The sequence below is a fragment of the Aptenodytes forsteri genome, unplaced genomic scaffold, assembly GCF_000699145.1.
Source record: "Aptenodytes forsteri isolate BGI_AS27 unplaced genomic scaffold, ASM69914v1 Scaffold193, whole genome shotgun sequence".
Taxonomy (NCBI): domain Eukaryota; kingdom Metazoa; phylum Chordata; class Aves; order Sphenisciformes; family Spheniscidae; genus Aptenodytes; species Aptenodytes forsteri.
Genome location: NW_008795405.1, coordinates 16147267 through 16158621, shown reverse-complemented (window position 1 = coordinate 16158621; position 11355 = coordinate 16147267). Strand labels below are relative to the sequence as shown.

At 36.9% G+C, this 11355-nt stretch overlaps 1 protein-coding gene across 2 annotated transcripts in view; it reads right to left on the bottom strand.

Moving 5' to 3' along the window:
• Positions 1-4398: 4398 nt before the first annotated feature.
• Positions 4399-11355, bottom strand: part of PPP2R5C (protein phosphatase 2 regulatory subunit B'gamma) — a 55854-nt gene continuing 48897 nt past the window's right edge. For both annotated transcript variants that reach the window (XM_009280843.2, XM_009280844.2), the window contains 2 exons: positions 10549-10665; positions 4399-7325 (listed from right to left, as the gene is read on the bottom strand). In XM_009280843.2, coding sequence (XP_009279118.1) covers positions 7194-7325; positions 10549-10665 — 249 coding nt within the window. In that variant the 3' untranslated portion in view covers positions 4399-7193. The remainder of the gene's footprint in view (positions 7326-10548; positions 10666-11355) is intronic.

Here is an 11355-nt window from a genome sequence, read left to right as displayed (position 1 = left end):
GAAGGAAAGGGAAGGCCCCCCCCCCCCCGCTCTCAGCACCCGGCAGCACACCTCGGGTGAGACGTGTTCTGCTGCTGCCGCCCCGTTACCTGGAAGATAAAGCAGCCCCGGGGCTCATTTGTCCGAAGAAACGTCTATTTCACGTGAAAAATAAACCCAGAAGCCATAGGAACAGGGGGTACAAAAGACATTTTTCCATTAAGAAAGCAGCGGCCAGCTTGTCACCATCCGGGGCGCATGAGACACGGCTTCTCTTCACTGAAGAGCAACCCCCGACCCCTTTACCCAGCTCATCCAGCTAGCCGCGCTACTTACAGTTTACTGAATCCAGCACCCGAACCATTAATCCCAGTCTTTTGTGAGACCGTTTCCCAAAAGCATAGGACTTAAAGGACACAGGAGGGACTGAAAGCACAGCGGTGAGAAGGGGACTTTTCCTTCAGAACCTCATTTCATTTTTAAAAATCCTTAAAGCTCTTTTACAGCTGCCACATACGTGCCTGCCATATCCCGGTGTGTAAGTTTGGCTGATCTAAGGTATTAGATGAGTTTAGCTCACTGCCGCTGAGATGGACAATCCTGTTCCTCCTTGCCCAGACTAGTCCCCTCCCTCGCCTGGTCCTGGCTGGTATTTGGATGTGCCTGGGAGAGGGGAGGTGTCAGTGAAGTTCCAAAGCAACTCCACTGACTCCCAAAAAGTACACTGGGGCTGTTGGGTGACCTCCAGTTCTTGTTCATATGGAGGTGGAGAAGGGGAAGTTGCCCAAAAAAGAAAATCAAGCAAACAAATCATAGAAAACTGCCTCCGAACCCCACATGCATTTCCTCAGGCGGATACACAGGCAAATGTACAAAGACCCTCACGCCCAGGATCTGTTCAGATGTATTGCACAAGAAATAAGGAAGCTGGGGTAGGATATCCTGCCTGACGAAGTCCTGACCTGTAAGCCACTACGTAAGTGTAAATCAGCCTTAAAGCGTGTATGCCCACCTAGGATACTAGGAATCCAGAAAGCCCAGCCACGGACGCCAGCTCCTCTGTTTCTACCTGGAAAAAAGCGTGCCTATGCTCAAGTAGGCTCCTAAGGGGTTTAGGAGTCCAGTTTAACTTTGAAAAAACACCGATTTCTTAAGTAATAGAAATCTCAAACCTTCTCGTCTGGAAGGAAAATGTTCTGTTCAGCAACCAAGTTTCAACCACAAGCACCAGAACTGACAGAGGTGATTCACTGAAAACTGATTAAAACCATTTAATTTTCACACCCACCCCCCCCAATCTTATTAGAAAGGTAAATTTTAGTTTTGATGAAGAAAAATAGTGGTAGATTCTATTTACAGAATATTGTTACTAAGATAGTGTTTAATACAACACTTACCTATTTCCATTTTCCCAAGTCTAGTTTGCTCACACCCTATCATTCTTCTACATGCAGGTTATGTTTTAGGATTACATTTAATATGAAAAAAAGAGCCATCTTTGCTAGGCTGTCTGAATTCCACAAGGCTACCCCATATCTGGTCCTGCCTGACTGCTTTCTAACGGGGGGACAATTATCTACTTACATCCACATAATGTCGCTACAGGCCAAGCATCCAAAAAACACAGGTTAAATTAACATCCTGGCCTTCAGGATGTTCGTTAAAAGGGTGTTGATAATACTCTTAAGCAACCTAGACAAGTCTCGAGTGTAACTTGGCACCTCTTAGGAGGTTAGCTCAAGCTACGGTTCCAAGTGCTAGCATGCTCATTCTTCTAAAACAGCTGTCATCTGCTGCACCAAAATGTCACAAAATTTTTGTAGCTTACAAAGCAAGATAAAATATTTCATTGCTGTAAAATTGTTGCCAGGAAAAAGTAAGAATAAGGAAAGTAAAGTAAGGAAGTAAAGAGAAGAAAGCAGGACAGATAGAAAATAAGAATTCAAGTAATTTTTTATATACATTGCTGCTGAATTGCAGAGAAAGCAGGGTCAAAACACCCCAACAAGTGTCATCTTACTGTAGGTTTTAAAAACATAAATACTCCACGTGCGACAAGACATTATGGTATAAAGAACAAGTCTAGGATTCTGACATTTAAATGCTAGGCTACTTGCAACTAAACGCCAGTGCAGGTAAGACACTTTGTATTCCTTTAATCACTTCAGCCTTATCTACTGTACCAAAGGGGGCAGGAGGAAGATGTAAATTAAGTTAAAGGAAATAGAAGCAAAGACAAGATAAACTAGCTTTTTGCACAAGATTTGTTCAGTTAAAGCCTATGAAGAGAAAAGGCCTTAGCTTGCTCAATCAGGGTGAAAAATAGTTTGCCTTGATCCACCTCTAGTTAATTCTGAATGTCCTTTTCTTGGATAGACAAAGGACTCGGCCCTTCCCACAGGTATGCGAGGAGCCATTGAAATCAGCCATCCAAAAGGCAAGATTGCCAATATGACACATTTCCCCTATAATTTAACTAAAACCAAGTATTTCAGAGAATCAGAATGAGAACTAGGACTTGTCATGACAGACAAGATTTGCTCCTGGCAAATGCCATACAACATATGTAGAAAGAAAACCTTTTGCATAAGTTATAAAAGAAACAACTTTAGGGGGAAAAAAAAAAAAAGAAAAAAGATGTCTTTTTCCTAGATTTAATAATAATTTGGTAGCATTTGAGACCAAAACCAAAGCAAAACACCCAAACAAGCAACAATCAGCAAATCACTTGCTTTCCCATCTCTAATCCTCTTGCATCTCTAATTCTACAGCCAGAGTACTAGAAAAATTACTATGGCAAGGCCTTCATGCTAGCGTGAACCCTCTCAGTGTGGTCTTCTGGATCACAAAAATGCCTAAAATAGCTTGAGGCAGATTATGTGAATATCCTTCTCCCCCTTGTAGCAAAAGAGTAGAAGCCCTCTCCCCTCAACACCATAGGGTTGATGCTTATGAAACTTCCATGTTTTGTGTGTGCAGCCCTCCACTTGTGTGGGAGCGAATGCAGTCCCAACATGACTGGGTGCAGAGAAAGCCAGCTGCAGTCATGCTGCTCTTCAATTATGTGAGGAAGGAATAATGTATTATCTTCTTTAGCTCCACAGTAAATTCTCCCTTGGGAAATTTTTCATACACAATTTTTAACTACATCAAAGTTTTATTTCATAAGGTAAAGACAGCTCAAGCCAAGTCTCATCATATAAAAGAAACTATAATCCAGGGAGACAGTGATATGGTAATTAGAATGGCATTTCTTAATTAGCTATATGCAGGCTGAGTCTCCACAATGATTTTGCATAGTTAAGGACAAGATTCAAGGAGCAGAAATGCTCCACATTTAGGTGGATGGTCCGTAATGGGATCCACACCACCACTCTGGATAACCTGGAATCGTAGCTACCTCCTGTAAGCACCATTTCGAAGGTGCTAAAATAGTCTCCATAAAGCAAACCAACAAACCTCCACACACAAGTGTACTTGTGCTACACTAGCACCTTCCTTTCCACTTCTAAAAAGCCAAACCAAGCAAGCAATGCCAAAAAAGGTTGTTGGTCAAAGCCCCTGAGCTTAATTCCCTTAGAAAGAATTAAAGTTCACTTCCTGAACATGCTTGCAACTCAATAAGGTATCTTTATAGGAAAAAAAAAAAAAAAAAAAACCCCCCCCCCCCGCCAGTATTTTAAAACATTATATTTTGAGAGGTATTTGACCCTAATTTTGTAAACTGAACGACTGAATCTTCAGCTGTTTCAGTATCTAGTTTTTGATTCATGATTAAGCTTGGGAGTGCATGTGGCGAGTTTAATTCTGCGCTTATGCAGAAAACTATTTCTTTCGGTACGCAAAGGCTTCATTTGTAACTCAAATCTGTTACATTTGTAACTCAATAGTCAGATATTGACCCCAGGCTTATAAACCTCCCCCCCAACCCCACCACCTATTGAAAGTCAGCTTTATGTGAGTAATTTCCTTCGTTCTTTTGAAGACTTTTATGGATTCCAGAGGGAGACAATTCCTACTGCGAACTAAGTTTTTTCCTACATCCTTGCCACCTGACCACGTATCACCTACCACACTATAATCCCTAATTTTATGGCTACTTTGCTTGAAGCCTGTGAACATAGAAGCGTTACAGGGGAAAATACTATGGTATGAGAGGTGCGTCTTTCGTATTTGTAGATTGGAGATTTATCAAATTCCTTTCAGTACTGATAGTTGTTCTAACAGTTAAGTCTGCTTTTTCTAGTGAATATCCATTATTCCCATTTTTTTACTAATGGCCTTTCCATAAATTTTCTTTTTGCTTTTGTGAAATTTATGAAATTATTTTAATTTGTACAGCTGATTCTGCAAACAATGATAATCTGAACACACCCCCAAACACCCTGTGCTAAATTTAGTTTCATGATGAGCAAGTAAAATTCACATGTTCTTTATTTGTCCATATAATACACCATTTTTTTTTAAAGTTTTAAAATTAGATAAAAGCATATTAAATGGCAGGTGTATGAAGTTCTTCAGAAACAATGCCAGAACAAAAAATTGAATTACAAAATGTTAAAAAATATGTAGGTACATTTGAACTTAACATTCCACTAACGCATAATGTTACAGATATTGTCTAATGAAAAATAATTGTGCCACTTACCTATTTTTGCTGTTTCTAGGAACTTTTTATTCTGTACATAGGACGATTCTGTACAAAATATGAAGTCTACATTTTTATTACTTATTACCATAAAACAAGGTACAATGTATGTACAATATTAAAATGAAGCCATACTAAAGCCACACTAAAAAGACACTTGTAATATTACTTTTGACATTCCTGATGTACAGGTGTAATTTTGGAAAACGGGGGAAGGTGTCAGACACAGAACTTTACGAAGAACAACAGTCACCAAAATTCTACTTCAATTTTTCTTTTTATTTTGGACGTATTAGTTTTAGAATGGTTTAGTACAGGATTATAAGAAGTATATAAATATTGATAATAAACACGCTAAACCATTAGTGGTGATAGATTTTGGAATATTGCCAAAGTAAATGTTCAGTGGCCCAAAACTTCAAATATGAATTTATGGTGAACTTTAAGCCTTTAAAAATACCGTAATATTTCCCTTTTTGGTGAATGTTTATCTTCAATAAAGAACAGAGATAAAATCTAGACAGTGAAAGATGTTCTTATACGTTGAGCATCACACAATCAATCAAACATTGATATACAGGGTCTTTTTTTCCCCTCGGGTAACATAAGAATAATTCCTTTCAGCAACCTCTTGCACATACATACTGAACACCCAAAATCAAAGGTAACTGATAATCTACCAGCTAAAGATGGAAGTTCAAACAATGGTATATCAAAATACATAGACATTGCTTTACACAATTAAAAAAGCACCCTTTTTCCCTCAAAAGGAGAAGGCATCTTTAAACTGTTTTAATATAGTTTATCCTAATGGTAAAGCATATTCTTTTTCAAGTTTTACAGGAAATGTTTTCAGACACAGTGGACAATCCACTTAAAGGTTGGGTTGGTCTTTAAATTTAGTTGTTGTAAGCCAATATTTACCACCCACAATTTTCTTCCAATAGACAACGTAACAAATATTGGAAATCGAATGTTAAATGCAACTAACAAACAGCCCGCACTACATCTGCACAAGGTTACTATGAATGTCTGCTTTGCGCAAATTTTTTTTTTTAAATGGATGCAGGAGACGTTATGCTTCCTTAAAAAGTAAAACAAAACTATTTTTAAAGAAGCCACGTTTTCATCTCTTTATGCATAAGACATTAAACATTAAGTTATATCATGTTACTGCCAGAGACAAAAGAAACTAATCACCCATTTAGAATAGCAGAACACATTTCAAACAGCTTGTAAGCAGGATAAGTAAGTCAAAATACTGGCCACCCTGAGAGAAATCAAATATTGAAGACAAAGCACTATATTTTTAAAGAGATTTTCCTCCCGTGCTTTTCCATCTACAACAAAAAGCTCATTACATGCAAGTAATCTTGTGGAATATATAGCAGCATTTGAAGATCATCAGCAACTCAGATGCATTTTCAGTTCACTTGTGAGGTGTATTTGCAGCACATGTGCTCTTTACAACAACAACAAAAAAATATTTTCACGGTAAAATTATGGTCATTATCTCCTCAGCTCTTAGACTCATTTAAAAAGAAGCAGAATGGAATTCAAGGGTCTGTTGTTGTTCTTATTTTAATAAGCTTGTGATTTTGTGTTTCCTGAAAGGTTATGTTCATCTTTCAGATAAAAACTGATGCCACCAAAATCACGCATAATATCTGCCACAGAATATTGAACTCCTAGAGCCCAAGAAAAATGCTGAGTATTAAAAGCTCAGATAAGGGAGAAAACAGTGAAAAAGTATTTTACTGACTTGAAAAAACTTAAAATGAAATTTTATATTCAGTCTATTCCCAGTCATAGTAAACAAATTTTCATTTTAGGAAAAATTCTTCTACCAGTTCATATCTGGAATACTGGTGTCGTATTATACACTAAAGACTGGAAAATATGGCTTTAAATATACATAAAGTATTAGGACATGGTGTATATATATATATATCTTTATCCTAAGTAAAGGAGAAATAAATTTACAGAATTCTTAGAAAGGAATGATGGTTGAGGATTGTCATGAAAGTTACCAGTTTGTAAGCCATGTTTTATAATACGAAAGAATAACTGTGTATTTTCAAAACTGCTGGTATATTACAAGACAGCAATAATGTGGAAACAACTGTAAAGTTGAGAAATCCTAGAAAAAGTTTAATACTTATATTTGACATAATTTTACTTCTGAAAACACACATTTATCATTAGTACCAACTATTGGTCATTGACTTATTTAGACAGAAAGAGTTTATAGAATGCTCTTCTCAAATATGACTATAAAAACTGCATGTTATCAGCTAGCTGGTACTATGATAACACCTCCAGGAAATCGTGTCCACTTGATTATAGTCAACCCAATATTCTGCATATGGAATTGGGTAATTTACCATTGTTTGAACGACTAATCTTGAGCTGCATACTCTATTAAGTTATTGCCTACAGAACTGGGTTGAAGAAAGCTTTGACTTTGTGTGTAACTGATTGGTATGGCACAAAAAAGTAAGTTCTACTGTAGAACTGAGTCCAGAAAAAAACCTTTTCCTCCAAAATAATATTTCATTGTAATAGTTTAATGCCCGTCATGTGATATTAATTCATCAGCTCTGCAATGTGATTCCAAGGCTTTCATGGTATAGATATCCTGAGGCAGTTCTGACTTGCGTCGCACAAGAGGACGATCTTTTTTCTGATCTTTCTGTGCCTGAAATAGAAATAGAACAAAGTTGGCCAAAAATATTAATTACTGAACAATTACTTAAAAGTATTTCTTGCATGTCAGTATGTTCACTTATGGGAAAAGAAATAAAAAACATATGGGAAAAAGTTTATCCTTTCTCCTCTTTACCCCACCAGCTACCCAGTTTCAAGTCTCAAAACCATTTTTTTTTGCTAAGAGGAAAAATTAGAAACAACTAACAAATTCTAAGCTATCAGCAATCATGATGTTACTACCATGATTATCACTTGATAACATTTTAAAAAAATAAAATTATCACCTATCTTCTCACTTATTTTTCATTTTGTATGTCTCTACATGCAAGATAAATGATCTTAAGTTTTTTCCATGCTTCTAATTACTTGCACTATTCACATATCTGAAAATTTAAGGTTCTGCTGTATTATTTTACTGATGCTCTCTCAAAACCAGACAGTATCCCTATCAGAGTATCTTGAAACAATATAATGGTGTCTTTCTATAGTCCCCATGTCTGTCTCACCTACCCTAATTTGCCTGTTAGATCAATGATGTTTATTCATGTTCTTCTATAAAAAAAGTCCTTATAAAAACTGATTGCCTTTTACTTAGCCATTGATTTACTAGCATGTTCAAAAAGTTAGTAAGTCATGGGGGTCAAGTTTTATTTGTAGCAAAGTATCCACTAAAAATGCTCACATAGTCTGGCATAGAAAAAATTTCCCGGTCTACTTTCCTCAGTCATTCCATCACCTCTTCAGTATGGGCATTCTGCTACATTGCTAACCTCTGGCGTAAACCTTACTTTCACTGAAACTGCACAGAACTTTACATAGTTCCTCACTTCTGAAGTTTTATTTAAAAAATAAACTAAGCTGTCCTTTTGACTTGCCTTTTTTTTTTTTAATTGATAACTGTAATACCTCTTGTTTTAGCATCAATTTCTGATGGTACTTAGCAAGGGACACATAACTGTCTTTCCAGTATCCTCTCAAAGACCGATGCAAGAATGCTACCTAGCTTTCTCTCTGCAATACCCTAATCCTTAATCAACCCTTCTCCTGCCTGGTGACCCAGACTTATCAATCCTCTTGCAAGCTTTATACTTCTCACAGATTTCTATAAGTTTTTCTAATAATAAGAATTCCTGTTTCAATCCGTTCTATTAGCTCTGCTAGGACAGGACCTTTATCTTTGAAAAACAGGCTTATAACCTTCTAATCATCTCATTTACCTCTTGCACACTTTCTGAGCAAGGAAAAGCAGGAAAGCATGCACTCGGGAGAGATGGCTAAAGAATGCTCAAACAGTCCCAACCCAAGTTTCAGAATTTTATTTAGTTTACAATTTGTTTCTTTTCCATTAGTGTCACTTTTTAATCCCCACCCCTTCTAACAATTGGGGGGGGGGGGGGGGGGGAGGGGGAAATCAAGCTCATCCATAGGAATGTGATGCACTCATTTTCCAGCTGGAACGTTATCAGTGAAGCTGTGTATAGCCCCAACATTATAGCTCTTGAAGCTGAATTCTTGAAGTTGAATTCTTTGTAGAAAAGAAGGTAAGACCTAGGTAGAGTCCTTGGTTTTAGTTTGGTCTGCCATTACTGTTTGTCCATTTTATACTGTATAATACTGGCCCAAATCCCCAAACACTTCCAGCAGCTGGGCCTGGGAACTTTGTACTTAACTGCTTGTCCCAACTACTAGTCTATAGTCATACTTTGGCTGCTTTTTTTCTAGAACTAATGTTAGAGCACGCAGAGTTAGGGTGTATGAGTTTTAATTCCCTCTGGCCAGGATGGAAAGTGAAGGTCTCATAAATCTTGAGAAAATGGTTACGTGCTAAGAAATAGCATAGCAGTACTCGTTTTTTTCAATAATCTTGTATGTACCTTTCTCCACCAGAACTGGTTCTAGGCTCTGGAGCTAGTGAAAGGAGGCCCCTCTCCCCATCACGTGGGCCTGGCTAAGCTATCCAAGGTCTGAAGAAAGGCAGAGGTTTAGAAACTTTAATAAGCCCAGCGCTCCTCACTGACTAGCTCTAACCAGCGTTCCCATGCAGGGGAATGCTACCCTCAATTCATTGCCCTGAATAAGCATATAATTCAGCCACCAAGATTTACATGTAATGCATAGGGTTCCACTCCAGAGATAAGTGTTTAAAAAACAGCAATCACTGAGCATGTCTTGGAGGCATTCCAGCATTTCTTTTGATTTCAACCTTCATCCAAAATGCCATAGTATAAATAATAAATAAAATATAATCTTGCAGGATAAAGACACTGGAATTTTAAGAAAGTAACGTAGGAGGCTAGGCTGACCATACGCTTATTTTTATCAAATTTCTGTTTGATACATTGGTTCAAATTAACAGACTTTACCTCCGATCTCAACCAGTTTTTCAGCTGCAGATCATTTCTGTGGTCTTAAACTTTGCTGGATTTAGAGATATTCATATTACTGATATTCCTACCAGACACCTTAGTGATACTGCAATGCTCCCTGGCACCTCTCTATTTTCCATCAGCTCCAAGTTTAAATCTCTAGTCTGAATGTCAGGATTCTGGTTCCACTTAACTCAAGTTAAATTAAAGATACCTGAAGATCACTAAGCATTAGCTGAAAATGAAAAGACTGGAATGACCTTGAGAGTCTTTGCCCTGCAGTAGGTAATGGAACATGACAGATGGTGGACTGAGGAAGAAGATCCATGAGTGGGCAAGACAAATGCACACTTTACACATTTTTTCAAAACATAGGAGCTTTAGCCACTAAGAAGGCTCCGAATAACAAACAAACAAAAATGTCATCGCTAGAATCTGACCATATTTTATACAAGTTTACCTTATGAAAAAACAAAACTGTTATATAGAGAAGAGAATAGAACATGATGTGGTAGATTTTAGCCATATTTTTAACTATCCTTAAAGCGTAATCATTGTTCCCATCACGACACAAAAAGCTATTTCTAAGTGAAAAGAAAATGAAAGTTTCTGTAGAAGAAATGTCAAAAGAGACCATACAGCAGATTCACAGGCATTAGAAATACAACACTGTATTCCTGGCTGCTACAGTATCACTTAAAAGTAGCAGCTCTAATGATGGTTATTACTCTAGGATAAATGGTTACAGGGCTGAAAATATAACCCAAGTTTATGTCTAGGATTAACAGTAATTTAAAAAAAGTAATTAATAATTTAGAGTACTTTGTTATCTTCACATGGCTTTACCTGACAAGCCTCTTCTTTCATTGTCTTTTTCAGCATCTGCAAATCTTCAATTAAAGGTCCATCTGTTTCCATTGCAACAGGACTGTTCAGCAAACTCGTGTCACTATATGTTGGGTACTAATAAAACGCAAAGTGTTAAAATAATCATTCTTAGTAGTAATACCTAAATACTAAGAGTGTATTTGAGCATTTGAATGCTATGATTAGTTATTTGAGATTAGCTTCAATATCTTATGCTTCCAGGCACCAAGTTAATAAATTTTAAGATGGAACTCCAACACTTTCACTTGGCAGAAGTGTCCTGTTGAAAAATACAGTCAGAATACAAAAAATATGCTTTGATTATCTGAGACTGAATTTTAAAATATTCAGATTTTGCCAGTACTGAATGTCTACTTTGGCAATCATTTATCTGAAACTTTATTAATACATTGTCTAGTGATTTGTGAACAGTGTAGCAACCCAAACACAATGATTTTACTTTCTGGTGCAATTTTGTGTTGGAAGAGAAAATACACTGTTAAAAGGTCAAATATGGTTAATATATATCTAAAATAATTTCAAAACAAAATACTAAACTTTGTCTGCAGAAAGTAAAACAGCCATAAAAGTCTTTTGGAAATAAAAAACATCTTGTAGAAACACTTGCATAGTATCTAAAGCTTACTGTAGAGCGATCTCAACATTTTAAATTCTATTTTAATTCAGATGAGGTGTATGTGGTCTTGAAATCAAAACTCATTTACGAACGCACACACACACTTTTTCATCCATTTTTCCTCATAAATATTTTAGTATCTGAGAGTA